General features: G+C 36.5%; 1 protein-coding gene across 1 annotated transcript in view; it reads left to right on the top strand.

The window, feature by feature from the left end:
* The window catches only part of GBE1 (1,4-alpha-glucan branching enzyme 1), a 172,453-nt gene that overhangs the window by 107,801 nt on the left and 43,898 nt on the right, over positions 1 to 20,754 (top strand). Inside the window, exon 12 of the mRNA XM_050895991.1 lies at positions 1,345 to 1,516. Coding sequence (XP_050751948.1) covers positions 1,345 to 1,516 — 172 coding nt within the window. The remainder of the gene's footprint in view (positions 1 to 1,344; positions 1,517 to 20,754) is intronic.

Below are 20,754 nucleotides of genomic sequence, written 5' to 3'. Positions count from 1 at the left end.
GTTTTTTGTAAGAAGAAAACTAAATAGACTAAGACTCTTCAGGGTAGAAGAGAGATCATTGAAGGGGGAAGAATAACAATTTATAAAATCATGGCTGGCATAGAAAACATGAATAGGGAACATTTACCTTCTCTTCTAATGGAAAGATTAGGGGATATTAAATGACACTAACAAATGCCACATTCCGAGTCCAGAGAAGAGTTGTTCTTTGCAGTTGTTCATTGCAGTCTTCAGTCTTGCCATTGTTACATAGGAATTATTTTTTACTTGAGGGAATCATCTATATATGCTGTTATATTGTTAGTTGGAAAACTAAAGGATGATGGTGCTTTTCAGCTAGACCTGTTTACAACTCATCTGTCTCTGGAATCTAGTGAGTTTTCATGCTAGAGTATAAAATGAGAACGGGCTAATTGAACAAAAATTAGCTATTTACATAAAAATGCTCCAAAACTTTTTCAACTACCTGCATGCTAATATATTAGAATAATCCTTGTTACTTAGCATTTGTGTGGCCTTTCTCAAGTAACAGTGAGCACTAGCAAGTTAGTAATTCAGTCACTATTTTTAGACAGAATTACTAGTTTGCTTTTCTCTCTAGTGTGAAATCACAGAAAACCAATCATATTCTTGATTGTATATAAATGAATGCTTCATATCCACTCTGCATCTCTAAATCGGGAGTGTTGCTAATAGCCCTTTATTTGTACACCCCAGGAACTTTGAGGTGTTTGCTTTCTTAATTTCTGTGTTTTCTATAAAAACTCCAAAATGGTAGGTCACTTGTGGCTTATTGAGTTGACGCTAACATTTCACATTTGATATCCGTAGGCAAAAAGGTTCTCAGAAGTAATTGTGCAGTTCGATCCCATCAGGTGAAATGTAGGACCACAACAGGGGTTAGACAGCTATTAGTTTATTGGTCACATACTTGTACTGTAATCAGTGTGAGGAGCCCCTGTAACCACGTGGAGGGTTGCAAGGGGAAAACAGTTGGGTCTGGCATCCAGTTGAGGCTCAGCTCAGGGATGTCCCTGCCTCAATTTACTTACTTTCTCTTTTTGGCAGCAGAGTATATGTATCACAACCGTGTGATTACACATCACACGATACAAAGTTGCAGTAATCAGAATCTAGAGCCACTGTGACCAGATGATCATCAGCAGTGGCAAGATGTTTTCTTTGTGAACAGGGACTAGATCGTGGACACCAAGCCACGTCTTTGACTCCTTGCCAATCTTCCGAGTCCTCCCCTTACAATATAGAGCGCCTGCTTTAAAAAAAAAAGTATTAGAAACACTTCTAGTACATCCAAGGGTTTTCTTCACTTTTTAACTGTTATAGGCGCTTGTTGGTGATAAGACACTGGCGTTTCGACTGATGGATGCAGAGATGTATACAAACATGAGTGTGCTCTCGCCTCTTACTCCAGTTATTGATCGTGGAATACAGCTTCATAAAATGATTCGTCTCATTACTCATGCACTTGGAGGAGAGAGCTATCTGAACTTCATGGGTAAGTAATCTTAGGAACAAGTCTTTCATTTTCTCATCTACAGATTGCTTGGCGGGGAAATAAAATGATCTGACATCATCTTACATCCACAGTATTTATCACAGTGCTGAAGTTTGGAGCATAAATGCTTTTATAAAGATTTAGAACAAAAGGTAATATGCATCGTTTTTCTGTCTGTAAGATGTATTATAAGACAAGAAAATAAAATCAATGTGGTTCCTAATTGTAACAGAAATAACTTTTAAAAATGTGGTAAGCTCTAGTTCAGGCTACTCTGATTTACAACTCAGACTAGTATTTTAATTGCTGTTCTGCAAGTTTGTCAGGTGGTGAGCCTTGCCTTACATAGCTGGATTGTCTTTTGTCTCTATTCTCCTAAACTTTTTAGGCTAACAATGGATTTACTAAAGATAGCTCTGTGCTTATTTCAGTTATTAATTGTCAGGAAGTAGTCTAGAATCAGTTGATTTATATTTCATTGCTGCTTAGTGAAGAGCAAGGACTTAATGAGGTAGGCAAGGACAAATCATAGAGATAGGAGGCACATCCTGCTATCAAAGCAGGGAAATAGTAAGAGTTAGCAATACTTTGTTCGTAAGCTGTAAAATACAACTGTTGCATTGCTTCCTAAGCACTGTTGCTAAAAGAACGTCCAATAGTTAATCTCATTTAATCAGCAAGCTACAGTTCCATGTAGTCATCTTAAAACTTGAATGTTGTTCTTAGTTTTATACAAAATGCCGAAGCTATTTATGCTTGATGCTCTTTACCATATTCATGTTCCTTAATTTCTTTGCATAATAATCCTTTATAGTAAAAATCACAATTCTGTAATGTGGTGTGTCAAGTTCTATATAGCAGTTGTGATAGTCTCATGGGGGGAAAAAAGGCTGAAAGCATGCTGTAAATGACCATCTCAGTTTTCTGACAACAAAACACTTGGAAATTATAGAAGTTTTAGCTTAATATTGCCTTCAACTGCTATTGTTAAATGTTTTGTATTATCAACTTAAAGGGGATTGTTGGATGTATAGTGCCCTTCTTCCATGATAGTATATTTTAAAATATATTTTTCTAATTAAAAAAATGGAGAACATTAATTCTTTTTAAGAAAACCCACAAACATGGGTTTTTGAGTGTTCTTCTAACACCAAGGAAGAGAACATGTATCAGTACAGACATGCTTAAACCAAATGCCACCATTGCCTTATTAAAGTGACTTCAGTACAGAACAAACCAATTCAGTATATGATATACTAGTAACACTATTGTTTCCAATAAGATGCAGAAATTTTTCCCAGGAGTGAAGAAGAGTTAATGAAATAAATATTTATGAAGTGTGTAGTCAGGCACCAAAATGTGCAAGGTATGATGTGCGCACTTCCATTCAAACTAGTGATACTACAATAGTTAAGGAAGCAGGTGTTTAAAAAATACTCCAGCTAAACTGCAGATGTCTCTGCCCCAGATTGACTTGGTAAGGTTAGAAAAATGATCAGTAATTCAATGTGGCATGTTAAATCCAGTATGTCAATGCAGGTTGATTGAGCAATTAATATTGCGTATCCTTGAGTACTGCAAATGTTTCGGTAACCACGTTATAGTTTGCTATATGTAAAAGGTGAAAAGATTGTAATAAATGTTGGAGGAGAAAACATATAAATTCAGAATGCTTGCAATCTGGTGTACTTAAAATGCATGTTGCAGCATGCTATCTAGTTAGGCAAATACAGTGACAAATGAATTCTTTAACTTTCAGTTTTGAGCGAATGCCAAAGGTGAGGAAGATAAGCCTCCTCTTGGGTGGGGGGAGGAGTGGAAATCTCCTTTCACAACACCTGGAGAAGGCACTCCAGGTGCCTCTGTGCTTCCCTAGGTTCTTCCATAATGTCTTGTACCTTCTTTTTCTGAAAACAGACACCAAAGCAACATGCTGCTTTCTCAATGCTTTGCTCACCTTAAGGAAAAACAAATAATTTCTAAAAAATGTATCAGGAGTGGAAATCTGTGTTCTCAAATGTATCCTGGAATTTCTCTTCGATCTGGAATAATGTTTAATTACACCCGTGTCAGTATCATTTGTACTCTATACGTGCAAGCAGATGCCTCTTGAGAGAAGTTGTGCCCCATTGAACACTGAACACTGATTGTGGCTTTCTTCCATCTTTCTCACTTTTCTCACTGGATCGTTCTCTGTCCTTCTTACAGGTATCTGTAAGAAACCACTGCAAAATTCCTGGAAGTTGTTTTTCTTATTTTTCATGTTTCTGGATGTTTAATTTTCACTGAATGCTTTTATTTTCCTTCCTGATTGCTTATATGCCAGGATAGGCAATCAATGATGTATGCAAACTTAAATGTGAGTAGGAAAGTTTTGTCATTTCAGTAAATTGGTTCCCTTGTAACACAAACCATTGGGAGCATTCTTTCCTCTGGTCTGTATATCAGTTTTCTGTGCAGCTTAGCAAGTAATCTCTGGGGTTTCATGTGCCCATCTGGCATGGAAGACTTAACCTAGAAAGGGAAAAACTCCATATGCTTGGCTGAAAATGAGCATGACAATGATAAACGTCCTGCTGTAGTGAATGAACACTCTGGAAGGCCAGTTTGTTTAATAGTAATAGTAAAAAAGTAGCAATTGTTTTGGAACTTGTGCTATGTCTAAATGCTCTGCATTCAAAGCAGGTAGGGAGCAACCGTCCTAATGTAGCTGTAGTTTGTTCAACCCAACTCCTGTTTTAGACAGAGATTTTAATACTGAGACTGGCCAGTACTGGTCAGATGATGTCATATGACTTTAGGAAATCACAAAAATTACAAGTTGTTCTGCACAATGCTTTAGTAGGGGCCACAGGTGATACTTCTTTAAGGGTTTCCTCCTCCACAGCTAAGCTTCCACGAAGATGTTGACATAGATAATACACATTTGATTGTCTGAACTTAAATGACACTTAAAAAGAAAGCCCCAAGCATTCACAGCGTGTGCCTATATTAAATAGTGGAAGTAATTTTTTTATTGGAAATAATAGGGGAAAAAAACCTCTATTCATACTCAAGTATTTTTGTTTGTAATTGTGGTGATATTGAAATACAACATGCATTAATATTAACTTAATCAAAACCAGAAAAGTATGTGGAAAAATATTTGGAGACATAGATCTTTGCCCTCTCTAATATGAGGTTTTGAAAACAAATCCAAAATAAAAACCCTGTATCTGACTGAAATTCTTTATTGTCAATTTAACCCCCTCCAAAATAACAAAAAAGCTAAAGATTTAAGTGTACTTCCTTAATTGCGAAACAAGGACTAATATAAGTTGTTATAGGACTTCTAGAATACTACAGGAATCTTCTGATCTCACCTTGAAAATAAAGCAACCACTGTTACCCACTGGACAATGTTTAACTTCAGTGTAGACTCTCACATATTTCCTGAAAATAATAGTTGAACTTACCACTACAAAACTGTCTGTCTGTACATCCCTTCGTTTTCCTTTGGCTTCATTTTCCATCCTGTCCCTGAAGAAAAGCTGTAGAGAACTGTAATTGTTCCTTTCCTTTAAATGTTCTTTTTCTATTCTCTTGCTCATTGCCTGTGCCCTGCACTTAGGGAAACCCTGCAGGACGTGTGAAAGAGCTGTGCCAGTTCTTCAGTGAACTTGTTCCCGTGTTCTCTCCTTGCCTTGCAAGATACATCTGCTTGTCTATCTAGATTTAGACAAGCAAGGGTAGCTGCTTTCTTGCGTAGAATAGACATAAGATCCAGCCCAAGGGGCCTTAAATAGCATTTTAGGTCCTTGGGATCCTTCATAGCACAAATATTTGCTGTTTTATGCCACTGTAGGGTCTTGCTTTTCAGCCTGCTAACAGTCATTTTCTTGCTTCCTTCTTCATTTGAAATTGGCTGAAACTCAAGTCTATTGATTTAAATGGAGATTAGTTCCTACATGAACTTCTAGCATTATTTTTCATGACTTTTCTGTAGTAAAACAACTCTTAATTAGGACTCCAGAGACCAAGTCTTTCTCCCTGCAAAACAACTTTTCTTTAATATGTAGAAGCTAGAACGTGATTTGCAGTAACTAGAACATTTTTTGCAATCATGAGCATTGACTTATGGTGTAACTATTTGGGTTGACATTTACCTCTGTTTCACTAGTATCAAATTTATCTGTAAAGCTTCCTTTTCCCACTTGTTAGTTCATTTACACAGTAGTTTATCTACTTTCTCTATGCTTAGGGTTTTTTTGGATGCACTAAAACAGTTTCTTCTGTAATGATTTGGTATGATGAGACCTTGTTCTCTTTGGCCTTAAAAATAAAATAAAATGCTGTGCATCATCTATTCCTTTTAGTATTTTGGAGGGAGAAACTTAGAGTTTTTTTTTTTCATTTATTTATTTACTTTTATACTACAGGATATTGTAACAATGCTTTTGAAAATATGTTGACAAACAAGAAAAGGAATGGTGCAAAAACTGTATCAGTAGCACCAATATCAAGGTGGGAAATGTGCGTACAGTTTAAGAATATTAATTAGAAGTTTGAAATAAAAGTTATACAACATAACTTACAATATAAATGGGAATGTTACTTAGAACAGAATCTGAAATACTACTTTTATTGCTACCTAATCTAGATAAAAAAGAAATTGTATCAAGAACAAGGATATCTAGCTTAAACCTAAGGGGATTTTGTTTTCTTAGACATGTTGCAAGTAAATCACTTTGAATTTTTACACTTTTTTTTTCTGTACACTCTTACACTTATTACTCCTGTGCAGTGGTTACAGTGTGACTTTTTAGACCATGACCTAAAAAATGGCCTTTCAAGAGCAAATGCTCTTTAAACTAGCTCCCTTCGGTCAACTCCTTTTGATAAACAACCTTGAAGTGCTCAGTTGGTAAAGACTGTGGATTAGGATACATAGTTTGAAGTCATCCCTCTTAATATGCTTACCTAGTATACCTGGCAAATGTGCTTTCTGTGCTGCCAGTTCTACCAGGTGCTTTAATTTCATGGCAGTCTGACAGAAACAACTATCTTCATTTTAAGGCAGAAAACAAGAAGAGTGTAATCAGAAATCTTACCTACAGTTCGTCATAGACTTCTTGTCCTGTAGTGATAGACCACCTACAACTTTGTTGCATAGTACCCCATATGCCCCCACTCACAACTTCGGGCAGGCAGTGGCAGGGGGAAGAATCCAAATATATAGACTAGGCTTCATTAATTGCTTTGAGGGTCTCTTCTGGAAGGTCTAGAGGTGCAAACTGTTAATATTTGTTGTTCGTTTAGAGTTGATTGAAACAAACTTCATTTCTACGCTTGCTCAAAACACATTAGAGTGACTGGGAGAAAAGCAATTAAAGAGAAAGACCGCCTTCTCATAATTTAAAACTAAACCACATACGCAAACCTGTCTAATTTTCCTTCTGTCCCACCTTCTCTTCACAAATAAGTATGTCCAAATACTAGAAGTCTGTTGTGGGAGTTGATTGTACTTCCTCCTTGAGAGGGTAGGGAAGAAAGCTCCATACATGTGTGTATGCCATTTAAATACATAAATAAAATGGTTACTAGCAGCAGTCTGTATATGTGATGGTGCATCAGTGTCCACACTATGGCTTCTCAAGTCAGGCACCTTGAAACAGAAGCCTTCACAGTCAACAGCATCCTCAGAACTGCTCAGGAATCAACATTTGTTCCAACTATGTTCATGGATTGAAATCCAGGTAGGATTTTCAGGGTAGGAGAGAGAATCGTCTAAATGGAGGTAGCTGTCATGTGTGGTGCTCCCCCCCCGCCCCCCCCCCCCCCGCCCCCGCCTAATGCTGATGTTTCCTTAGTTTGTTCCTAAGTCTTAAATCTGCAGGGTATCAGATATTCCAGTATTACCAGTGGAATGAATTTGTAGTATATCAAGCCATTCGGACATTTTGTTTCAGTTACAAGGTGTTTTTTTTAAAAGGATGGGTAGTTTTCTAGTTGTTTTTCTCTGTTACTGATTTAAAGAGATTTGATTTTTAAGCCTGAGTTAAATTATTTTGGGAACTACAGATTTTTTTTTTATTATGCTTAGTTCCATCATTTAACCATGGTGATATTGGTATTGAGACTTCTGCTAATGTCTCAAGCTTTGTTCTTAAGACTCCATCTGTTGCCTTGCATCTTGTATGATTTGTACCGCTCACAGTTCAGACTTAAAACATCTTTTCTGTCACTATGTGTGAGTACATGCAACCTGGTCTACTGATATAATAGTTTGTGTGATGTGAGGACTTGCTAAAGAGTACTAAATGAAGTTGTAAAATAAATATATTGAAGTTATATTAGAAAAAGAGTTCCATTTCTGTTTGTATGACAGTCTTTATTTTTGCTTTATTGTTGTTTTGAAGAACAATCACACTAATAGTCTTCTATATATTATAACTTTACACTTTCAGCACAGGTTTTTGGAGGAATTTCTCTTTTCAAGCATTCAAAATTATAATTTATTACAGAAATTATGACAAAGTCGTATTGTTATGAAAAGCTTTTTTCACATCTTTTGGATTTCTAACTCTGCAGAGCATGGCTGTTATTCTGTCCTTTCATAGCTGTTTTTTTTCCTCCATAGCTACAAAGTTCAGAAACTCTTTTCACTAAACTATAATTAAACTAGATAAAGGTGGCATTGGTTAGTTTTACTTCGCTGTCTTTATGAAAGAAAAAGATACTCAATAGTTAAAGATAAATCTAAAGACTACAGTATTCTAACTAAATTATATTTGGTTTTCAGTTTCTTCACCTTGAATTCAAATAAATTTAAAATCAGTAGGTTTACCTCACTTTCAGACTCCTTTGCTTTTTTAATTCAGAATGTAAGCACTGTAGTAAAAGCTCTGTCTTAAAAATGTATCTCAAATTTATTGGGAGTTGTGCATATAAATGCACATATTTATTCATAAGAAACTGTTTTGATCAGTCTTGAGATGTTGTCCAAAATCAAGATTGTTGTAGAGCACAGAATATTCTTGCCTGTTAGTATGGAAGTGTGATAATTTTTGTAAATTTGATAATATATTGAAAATTGATTTTTTTATAGATATGTGTGCATATCTATAAAAAGGTTTCTTTGCTCAATGATTCATTAAGTGTGTAAGCAATTAAGTGTAGTCATCTTACACTTCCTATTCTGTGGTTAACTTGGATTCAAACAAAATGCTTTGAATGTTTTCTGTTTATATAATCTTGAAGTGCTTTATAATGTTACATATTGCAATTATTCTAAAAATTTTATAAAGCTTGGTTCATCCTATGAACTCTTTTGTTAACCACCAGGGCTTTAGAAGAGCCCTGATGTTGTAAGGTATGTAAAAATGCCTTTGTGTGATGATTTTGTTTATAACACCTTTTCAGAGAAAAAAATAATCTAGCTGATTCCCTCTTCTGTGTAGAGAGCACTTTTGGGGATATGTATGTGTTTTTCTTATGGTCACATGAAGATTTGGTCCATCACTGCATGTATTCAGAATGATAGATTGGCTGTACTTATTATAGCTAACCTATAGACTTCTGCTTCTACCACTCTTGGTCCTTGGTTGGAAGACACGGTGCAAAACTGAAAGGAAAAAAAAAATATTTTCAGATTTTCATGTAAATATTAAGTTGATCTATAGATAAGACTGGAATCCAACATCCAGGTCTTCATTTGGATTACAAAAAAATAATAATTTGCCTTTTTGAGAGAAAGTAGGCTTGTTTGGGTTTTTTCCCTCTTTTGTACCTTCTTCAATAAATTCATGTAATAACATGTAGTTTTCACATAGAACTTAGCTTCTGCCTTGTCACAAAGCAGAGGAGTAATGTTTATTTTCTAGTTTATCAACATCACTAATGACATGCTTAGTGCAGGAGACCACTCACTTCCTGGATGCCAGATGTCTACAGAAACAGTCTACCTGATAAAAACTAAATCTGTGCGAGAACTTTGTGTGTAAGAGCAGGGAAAAAGGGTAAGCATGCCCCATTCAAACAATGGTAAATACGTTGTTTATGTTAAAGCTTTTGTCTTTTCTTTCCCTGCTGCTCACTGTACTTCATACAACTTTCATGCTGATAAAACAGAATGAGTACTGATAAATTAAGTTACTTATTTGGAAACCCACAATGCTGAAAAGAAACTACAGCAGCCTCTTTACCACACTCAGCTGTGTTTTATTTCTACTTTTTGCAGTCTGTCTCTATTCAGTAATCTGGAAGGGGCTCAGCAATTGCATGGCCAAGAGGAAAATGGATCTATTTTGTCCAAAACCGTCTACCAAAGAGCAAAAAATTTCTTCATGATTATACTTTGTAGGCTGGCTTTTAAAGAGAGAGAGAAGTGACACAAACTGTGTTTTCCTTTACATCCCAATCAAGTAATTTAGCAACACGAAACTGTAGTGAGCTAGTATAAGTGCATGCATAAGAATCTGTTAATCAGCAGCCCTACCTTTGGTGACGCATTGTTCTTTCTCAGACTGGTTTTGGGCAATACAGAGCCAAATAGAATTAAACCCCACATGTTATTCAGTAAGGAATTGTTGTTTTGAGACATGACTGAGCAGGTGACATGGTATTAGTAAAGTCTGAATAATAGATCCTTAGGCATACATTCGAATTTGGATTTTAATGTGTGCAGTTCTGGTAATTTGAAATGAGTTCATCTCAGTAGCGTCATTAATGCCCCAAATCACTGTAGTTTAAACTGAGATAATTTTTGATGACATTGGAATGAAAAAAAGATGTCTTTATGAGTTCAAGAACTTCGTATTTTCACAAGCCCTATTTATTAGCTTAAAATCTGCTCATTGTCTTAATTTTCTGAGGCCATCAATCTAATGCTCACTCAGAAATTTACTAGAATATGAATTTAAACAACATTGTAGTTGAATTTGCATTGATCTTCAAGAGGCAAAGTATTTTCTGTGCAAATTTTCATAAATGGTAAAGTCTGCAGAGTAAAGCATATTAAAACATCCTTTATAAATGTTGACCTGTCTTTCTCAGATGTGTTTTGAGATCTTCAGTTTGAAATTTAAAACTGTGCAGGCTTCAAATGTCACTAGAATTTATCACTGCAAGCGTAGACTACATGCTTTGATTTGGAGTACATTTCTGTTGTAATTTATTATAACCTTGTTGAGGTTTACAAAAAGAAGATCTGAAGGCACTCTAACCCATTTGGTGTGCTTCCATATGTCAAGAGATTTAATGGAAAAATGCTTTAAATAGTAGTAGTCATAGAGAGGTAGCTATGTATTGGTGTTGGAGGGAGGAAACACATGCAAGGCAGACCAGGAGAATGTAGGGGTGGAGGAGGCACACAATCAGGTTGGTATTGGAGTGGAGCTGCAGGCTCCATTAACCCAGGACAGTCACTTTATCTTTCCCACTAAAAAAAAATGCATTCTTGTACATAATTCAGGGTAAATTATTTCCGTGAGCTCATGGAAATCGATAAAAATACAATGAAAATGAGGTATTTTAGTTTTACTTCAGAGTTAAGTGTTATGAGGTTAATCTTGTGTATGAATATAGAGAAGGGAGAGGAAGAATTTATAGTGGAGTAAATTAGAAAGGGAGTTTACGGAGAGGGTAAAATTAGTTTGGCTGAACAGAGAATTAATTTTTTTAGATTTCTTTTTTTTTTTTGCAAATAGAACATGTACCTTTTGAGTTGGAATGTCTTGTTGAATATAAAAGACTACTTTCTAAATGTGTTACGTAAAAGTGCAGGGCTGGAGGAGAAACAGGACAAGTGACTTAACATCACAAGGAGAACAGAGGATTATTCACAAAGCCAGGAGTGCTAGCGCAGTCTTTTTATGGCCAGAAGCCCAGAACTTTTACTCAGTTGGGATAGTTATTCGTATCTTTTTGTGAAATTCAGAGCAGGTCCTGCAAGCAAAGTATTTCCATTGAATAGCTTCTTACCTAGCATTTTTTAGAGATATTTAGAAGTAATCTATTAATCCGCTCCTGACTTAAGTCAGTCTGTAGACTATGAAACAGCTCCCTTAAGCTCATCAGTTTTTTTCATCAGGCTAACTTAATACAAAATAAAATACTTCAGGAAAGCCTGGATCATCTTGATGGTTGTATTATAGGTCAGCTCTTCGTGCAGCCTAAGCTCACAACCTTTGTCTTCGTAATTGTCCTGGTTTCGGCTGGGACAGAGTTAACTTTCTTCTTAGTAGCTGGTACAGTGCTGTGTTTTGGATTTAGTGTGAGAATGATGTTGATAACACACTGATGTTTTAGTTGTTGCTAAGTAGCGCTTATCTTAAGCCAAGGCCTTTTCAGTTTCCCATGCTCTGCCAGCAAGCAGGTGTGCAAGAAGCTGGGAGGGAGCAGAGCCGGGGCAGCTGACCTGAACTAGCCAAAGGGGTATTCCATACCATGGAACGTCATGCTCACTATATAAACAGGGGGGAGTTGGCCGGGAGGCGCGGATCGTGGCTTGGGAACTAACTGGGCATTGGTCAGCGGGTGGTGAGCAATTGCATTGTGCATCACTGTTTTTTTCTCTCCCCCCCCCCCCTTCCTTTTTTTGTTATATTCCTTTTCATTACTATTATTATATTTCATTATTACTATTGTTAGTATTATATTTTACTTTAGTTATTAAACTGTTCTTATCTCAACCCACAAGTTTTACTTTTTTTTTTCTTTCCTTTCCTCCTCCTCACCCCACTGGGAGGGGGAGGGGGAAATGGCTGCATGGTGCTGAGTTGCTGACTGGGGTTAAACCATGACAGCAATGAAGAAATATATGGTCTTATTTCAAAATATTAATGCAAATAAAAGGAAATCTAAAGGAAAATGTTAATCTGTTTTAACATATAGTGTTGGATCAGCAGCATACTTTCCACCATTTACCTTGTACTCCTTAAATTTGTGGGAAGTACAAATGTTGGGATTGTGACTTGCACTTAAAACACCTTTTTTATTTTGCCCTTACTGTAGACTTCTGCATAGGTGTCTTTTGTGCATGTGTTCTCTCTAAGACTGGGGGAATATGTGTATATGGCCTTTTAAAAACAAACAAACAAAAAACTTGGCTCAGGCTGAGCTTTTGTTCTTCTGTTTGTTTATTTTTGTGATTGGTTATTTATTTTAGTTCACAATGGCTGCCACCATTTTAGAAAGTAAGGAATTGTAGGTAATATTGCTTGAAGGGAAAAGTGCAGAAGTCTGAACTGGATGGACTTCCATAACTTGGATTTTTTTCTTTCATCTAAGCTAGCATAGTGAGAGTGCTAGCTATTTATAGGTACCAAAATACTGTGTAAATGTATATTCTATTTTCAATAAGTCTTCATTTGTGATATTGTGCTTTTTTCCTCCTTGTGTTCTATTTAGCTGCACTTAGGCAGCTTTTATGCAGACCTTTATGAATATGTGAATAGTTCATTCTTTAAAACCCTCTATTTTTTCAATATATTTTTAAATCTCATCTAGCTTTTCACCTCTTTCCTAATAATTCAATCTTTCGTTTTTCTCTTTTGGAGGAAAAAAAAAAAAACCTAACGAGTACTACTGAAAATATTCTATATGGCAATAGTATGTTTGAAATACTAGGTCACCTTGTTTCTAAATTTGGTTTTTATTGCAATGTGGGCCTTGCATGCACTCTCTTATCTTAATACATGTCATACTTGCAAGCATCTTTGTGCTAAAGCACTGATTTACACTGATCAGAGAAGTAAAGATGATCTAGAACAAAGTAATGGAGGTTCTATTTGGGGTAATTCTTATTCCTGCCTGCAGGTGCTTTTCAAAGGAGAAACTGGAAGTTTAGCCAGACCAATCTCCTCAACAGAAGTGTGTGGTTTTGGTTTTGGTTCCATTTTATTACTGGTTTTGTCATGAAGGTTCCTACCCCCCTCCCCACCCCCAATTTAATCCTAAATTTTAGAAGCTATGCTATAAGCTGTGCTATGCCTTTTTATGTCAAATTTGACTATTCAAAGCCCGTAAGTTGATAAGTATGCCAGAATATTGACATGTTCATTTCAGTAGATGTAAAAAGAACTTGCCTTATTTGTGCGGACTTCTCCAATATGTGAAATTTGTTGTCCTGGTTGGAGAGGGGAGGAAAAAAAAAAAAAAAAAAGAAAAATCAGTAATGCTATACTCTTGTTATGGGGCTGGCTGTGACTAGTCTTAGAAATATAGTAAGCTATTTATTGATATCCTGCCTTCCTACTTATGGGAAGGAAGGGGGTCTCTTGATTAAAAATGATGAAGCAGGGAGTCTCTTAATTTAAAATAGTCTTCATTTTCTGGAGTTTAACCTAGATATAGTTGAAGTTTTCAGAAAAATTGTGAAATTTCCTTTCCATATTTACTAGTTGTATTTATATTTGTAGGCCAGAAAGACTGTATTTTTAGTTTTTCATTTCCTACATGGAAGGCTATTGTTTGGTTTGTACACTGCACATAAGAATGCAGGACTAAATCCGTTGCTTGTCTCTGAAAACTTAAATACAGGAAGAGGCCAGTAGAAATAAATAAAATTTATCTTAATAAAGGAGCTATCCACATGTTATATTATATATCTTGGTAATTTTTTGATTTGTGGTGTTTTCTGTTTTATGAATATGTTGAAAATGCCAGGAACTCTTGAACAAGTGACAGAAAACAGTATGATGTGTGACTGAAGGGCTTATGTTCCGCTCCTCCTCAGTGCTTAACTGTAAATATGGAAATGCTTGTGCTAGAAGTATTTCTACAAGGAATATATATTGAGAAAAGCCTGTAGAAAGCAGTAGTGAGTATATTGGGTTTAGAAGTTGTAGCGTATCTTTCTTTCTGTAAGAAGATTTTTTTCATCTCCCAGTTTGTAAAGGGATGATGTGAGCCGTATCCAAGATACCAAGAGGCTGGACTCAGGGACATAAGTAGTTTTTACTAGTCTCGTGTTACAGTCCTGTCTCTCTACTCCTCCCTCCCACTGTTACCATGCAGTGTCAGGTTTTCAAAGGATATGTTGTTTTCTGACAATAAAATGTTCCCATTAAGATCTAAACAAGAAAACAAGTAGTGAAATAAGCTACCAGCATAGTGTGGCTGTGTAAAGGAATGAAATGGAACAAAAGAGAATGAGTAATGACATTGTCAAATAATTTTTTGCAGATAAACATGTAATTTTACTTGTTTCAGAGGATTGTTTTCTGATCCATGCAAAGAAGATCCATGCAAAGCATTTATCACTTCAGCAAGTTTATTTTTTTAAATAAAAAAAACAAAGGAATGAAAAATCATTACTGAGAAATATTTCATATGTGCAATTCAAAATGTCTTTGTGCAAGTAATCTCTAATGGTTTCTTGTCTGTTTTGTGTTTTGCTTTTGTCACTTTGAATTTCCATACAGCATTGCTGGAGGGGGAGAGGAGAAATCATCTTAGTGTTTGTACATATTTGGCTTTCCTCAAACAGTTGTAACACAACGCTTTTCTGACATTGAGGCAGGCTTTTTTTTTTTTTTCTGAAATCAAAGTTTACTTTTTCCTTTTAAGACAAAAATTCTTTGTCAAGGCACAAAAAGCGTTATGTGCCTCCTAATATGGTTGCAATACATTTTCAGCTTGGGCCCCGAGAAAGCTGTATCACTTCTTTGCATACGGTGCAATGACAGCATGAAGTATAGTACTTTGAATGCATACGTATTTCAGTGAAATGGAATGCTGGTTTTGGAAATAATGTTTTAAAATAAAATAATTAATGAATACATGTATACAAAATAAATTCTAGCAATTACAAGAAACTTTGGGGTAGGGAAAGGAGCAGTACATGTTAAAAGATTCTTTTAGTAAAAAATTGCTCAAGGAAAAAAGTTGGAAGTGGCTACTTAGATGAGATTGCTTATATTATTTTATACAGCTAGTTCAGAAGTATTTGTTTCAAAACCTGAAAAACAAATTAAAATTTTATCATGTTTTAAGCAGCCGTAATCTAATCTAGAAATAATTTCTGCTCCGATTCTCATTTATCAGTGTAAATATATTTTGTATCTATTAACGTGGTGTCACAAGGAAAACCTAAAGTTATTAGTTACGTCTTGAAAGGCTCCCAGCTTTGTTATGCCTTCAGCTGATTCAGGTCTTAGGGCTAATTTAAGTGTGTTTCAAGTATAAGATGAATACTGTCATGTTTGCATCTGTGTATATAGCAAATTGTTGAATTTCAAAACCAGCAGGGATAGCAAATAAAGAGGCACAGTATAATGGAATGAAGAGAGGGGATAGCTCATGGCAAATCTCTGTTTCTTGGAAAATGAATCTCATAAGTTCACAGTGCTAGACCATTCATTTACAACTATTTACTTGTTTCCTAACTTCCTTCAAAGTTGTTTAAAATAACATGAGTATTAAGGTAGACAACCAGTCTTGCTTCATGATATCTTCCTTTCTTATGGGAACGACTCTAGACAAAAGTTCACATTCTGATCTGTGAAGATGCTTGTTCAGAGTCGTCCTTTCCCCAGTTGCCACAAGGACGCACTGTCCAAAATGCAACTTTTCTCCCACCTGCACCACCAGGCCAATAAGAAAGAGCACTTGATTGGTTCCCAGTGAAGCCTCCCAGACGGAGTTGGTTATATTTCTTTTTAATATTACAAAATTCTATTTGATCTTTTCTCAAATTCAGGAAGTAAACTGGAGTTGTAAAAACAAACAAACAAACCCCATACTTTTCTGTTCTATCACGTATATGCCAGTCACTTCAGGCAGGTCACTTTGGTCACTCTTGGTATCTCAGTCCCTAACCTAACAATATACTCCAAGATCATCTTCCTGTCAATATAAATGCAGCTGGAGATACCAAAATACGTAGCTTCTGCTTTCCTGTTGGCTTTGGGTGAGGAATAACATATACTGAATAGTGTCTTCCTTCATAAAAGCTGGTGGCATGAAGCAACATGGTGAATTCAACAAGTTACTTATAGAAAGTTCTTAGACTTTTTTAAGCTTTTCTGAGGCTTCTCTAAGTAAAAAAACCAAGAATCATCACCAGTAGTTTGAAGTCTAGCAGTTATCTTCTGCTTCTGTTTGTAAACCCATGCTGCTTGGTTCATGTACATATACCTCACACTATTGTTCTTAATGTATGGGCTGATACGTATCTGGAGTTACGTATGTAATACACCAGTCATCAGGAAATGTTGGAGTCCATTAGTGGGTCTCGGATTTCCTAGTTATTTGAACAATTTTCTATACTAAAACCTGAAAATTGGTGGGTGAAATACAAAATTGGCAGAAGCTCTGCGTGATGACATTCTGAGTACCTCTTAAAAGCTCTTTATCAAAAGACTATTACTGCGGGGCAAACGGCCAAAATCTTTTCTCTAGTCTTTCTGCCTGTAGTGAGAATGATTACCTGAAGGAAGGCGAGTGGAATAATGCCACTTAAGCCAGTGCATCTTGTGGATCTTCTGATGCCTCTTAAAGCTGTTCCTTTAAGGCATGCCCTATACAGAAGTACAAGGGCAGGAGAATGTGGAAGATTAACTAAACATGCAGAAAGGGCATTTTCTGCTACAACTGATTTTTCAAAGAATGTGGTAACATTCAGTTACAGTCTAGTTTGTTTCCCTACTTTGTTTTAAATTTCAACAAACATTTTGTTTTAAGCCTGTTCTTTCAGTATTGCAAGATCATTATTTTTTTCCTATCTCCCCACATGCAAACAAAAAATATGATGAAGGCCTCACTGTGGACAATTGTTCTCTAATCTTACAGATTTTGGAGGCTATTTTATAAATCACTTGCTACTTGTAGCAAAGGTGCCATCAGTACCAATTCTCTAAGTCCTCTTTTTATCTGAGGAGCGATGTTTTGCTTCAACTTCCAAAGCTATTGCCTGCTGGGCAATTGCCTGCTGGGCTTTATCTAAACCTGCTAAATGTTTTTTCTTCTTTCCTCTATTTTCTCTTTTCCTGTATTTTTTTCCTTTCACCCATTTCTCAGTTGTCACTGGTTTAATGTACAGGTAAGTCAAGACTATCTTTAAATTATACTTGTAAATCCAGCCCATCTGTTCATCAGGGTACTTGTAACGGTCTGCCCTAGCCTTCGCATTAGTTGCAGTCTCCACATGCACACCCATAATGGCAGCACCATCCTCAGTTACTCAAACAGGAACGTACTTCATAAAGTTGCTAAGTCTACGCTGTGCAAAACCATTTCGTTTGGGGGTTTTATTTCGTAGTCTAAAAGCATGGCAGCAATAGTTCTCAGTGTCTGATGTAATTAATTGTAGATTAGTATTAAAGGTAATGATCTTCAGAGACTGGTTCTTAATTACAGCCTTTCTTTATGCTATTCTGGTGTTGTAAACAGTCATAAAAGTATTTTAATAATATGCAAGCATTAGGTTGCTATTATTTTAACTTTCTCTTTTTTTGTTTTTTATACTCTGAGATGTGAATAAAGATGGTTTGAGGATCAGGTTTAAGGTGCTTTAAAATCAAATTTCTAACATTTCCATCCATATAAAACATTTGTATGCATAACATCCACATGAAGCAATTGCAAATCTATGCTAAATTTTAAGAGCTGATGTAGTGAGTGTTCCAAGGCCAAGTATTTTAAGTATTTTTGTAGAAGCAGCACATCTCAATGATTTTAAATGAATTCTGATTTTTAACATCGTGCAGGTGCAGTCACCCTCCATCTGACAGATGCATTTTATCTTGCAAAAAGTTCGGAATAACTCTTTGAAAACTGTGTGAGACTTGGTCCCTATTCCAGCGGGAGGGAGAGAGAACACCAGGGCAATTACTGCTTTGAACAGGTCAGAATTACATCATCAGAGGTTTTTGCTGATTAATACATACCTTTTATGCACCTTCATTAGTAGATCTCATTTACAGACAGGCAAGGCATTTCAATTTGCACCATACCTTTTCTGTTCCATGACTGAACAGTTGCTGACTTAGTTCAATATACTGACTGATAGTTGTACGTACTTCAGTCGATCATTAGGGACATGTGACTCTTCTTAAAACCGGCCCCTTTTGTAGCATGGCAAAGTACCAGAGACCCTGACTACTGGTCTCTAACTGTTCTTTCTGCAAAAGCAAACTTGCAAGCTTCAATATTCATTTCCACATAGAAGAAAAAAAAAAAACAAAAAACCCAACCAACCACAAAAGAACCAAAACCAAAAAAACCCAACAATACAAATAATCTTGCCTTAGGCATCCTGATTATGATTGACTGTAATGAGCAGAGATCTTGCAACAGCTTATGCTGTCACCATACAATTATTATGCTAGCACTTTGGAAATATGCTAAAACTAACAAACATCACTTAGTAAAATTGCTTTCAAGTGTCTGGTTAGAGTCTTAAATAAACCAGTCACCTTCTTTCATTTCTTATGTAAGAGTACCTTAAAAAAAAAAAAAAACCAACAAAAAAATCCCCTATAAAACAAAAAAGGACCCTTAAAGATAACAATGAACAAGTTGAAGGCGGGGGGGGGGGGAAGACTCTGAAACAAAGGATACACAAAGTAGGTAGATTGATGGGGGATGTTCTTCTGATATACACACTAATTATGTTTATACCAACATAAATATTTATGAGCCACTGAGGATACCACTTTTGAAACATACTGTGCAAAGCAGCAGTTTTGTTCTTTGGAATAGCAGTATATTTCAAAGCTAGTTTTCTTTCCAAATTAAGATGAAAAGTCAAATTTTTGTGAGATAAAAAATCAGGAAATTATTTCCACTTGATAGAATTTAAACTGTTTATAGTACTGTTTCATCTATTTATTTACTAGTAAGCAGAAGGAAAATGAATCAGAATGTAAATGTACTGCTTAATTTGGCATAGTGCAAATGAGAATTTGAAACTCTCGAGGCTTCCCCTTTCCTCCTCAGGCTGCTCAAAACACTTACACTTCCACAAGGAGATTTTGGCAGGCTTGCATTTTCCGAGCATAGTCAGTTTTGACTTCAGTTAGTGTCATTCTTCTTTAACTACTTAAATCTGTTGTCTGATTAATGAGAATCCCTATCTGAACTACTGTTAGATGTTTTTTCAAACAGCAACATGTTTTAACTTGAGTTATTAGATAAAAATTCCTTGTAAAACCCCAGCAAATCATACTGAAAGACTGTGTTGGTGTGAGTGGAAATGCCAAAAAAGTAATGCATAATACTATGATATGTTCTGATTTGGGGTTGGTGGTTTTGCTTTGTCTTTTAAGTAGAGCTAGAAAACATTGAAGCAGCGTTTGTGTTAGCAGCTAGACATAGATCTGTTGTGGTTTAACCTGGCAGGCAGCTGACCACACAGCTGTTCGCTCACTCCCCCCAGTGGGATGGGGCAGAGAATTGGAAAAAAGGTAAAACTCGTGGGCTGAGATAAAGACAGTTTAATAGGACAGAAAAGGAAAGGAAAATAATAATAATGATAAAAGAATATACAAAACAAGTGATGCGCAATGCAATTGCTCACCACCTGCTGACCGATGCCCAGCCAGTCCCCAAGCAGTGAGCCACCTCCCCTCCCCCCCCCCCCCCTGCCAACTCTCCCCAGTTTTGTTGTTCAGCATGACATCATATGGTTTGGAATATCTCTTTGGCCAGTTTGGGTCAGCTGTCCTGGCTGTGTCCCCTCCCAGCTTCTTGTGCACCCCCAGCCTCCTTGCTGGCAGGGCAGTATGAGAAGCTGAAAAGACCTTGACTTAGTGTAAACACTGCTCAGCAACAACTAAAACATCAGTGAGTTATCAACATTATTCTCATCCTAAATCCAAAACACAGCACTGTACCAGCTACTAGGAAGAAAATTAACTCTGTCCCAGCCGAAACCAGGACAAGACCTGATCACTCTTTCCCAAGATAATACCTTACTCAGAGTTACTCTGCTGTTCAGTGCTTGATGTGGGACTATGGGCTACAAATGAGAGCAACATCATTCTTTTCTCAGTGGCATGTTGCAATTTTGTGGATCAACAGCTATGCTTGGAGGACTCGCAGCAGTTTCTGCTAATCACTGCAGGCAGTCCAAGTAGGCTAGGCTGGACTTGTGCAGAGTTACTCTTCTCCCTACAAGGCAGCATGGGGCAGCCGATAAGCAATATCTTAAAGCTGTAGGAGGCAGTGGCTCCCAGCTCAGAGCTTCAACTGGATTTTTGCCTCCCAGTCCCTGTGACTGGCAGGGCAGTCTGATCTCAGCTAGCCCTAAACTCAGC

This window comes from Gymnogyps californianus, chromosome 1 (genome assembly GCF_018139145.2).
Source record: "Gymnogyps californianus isolate 813 chromosome 1, ASM1813914v2, whole genome shotgun sequence".
Lineage (NCBI taxonomy): Eukaryota > Metazoa > Chordata > Aves > Accipitriformes > Cathartidae > Gymnogyps > Gymnogyps californianus.
Note: the sequence above shows the minus strand (reverse complement) of the source record. Positions and strands in the feature narration are given on the sequence as shown.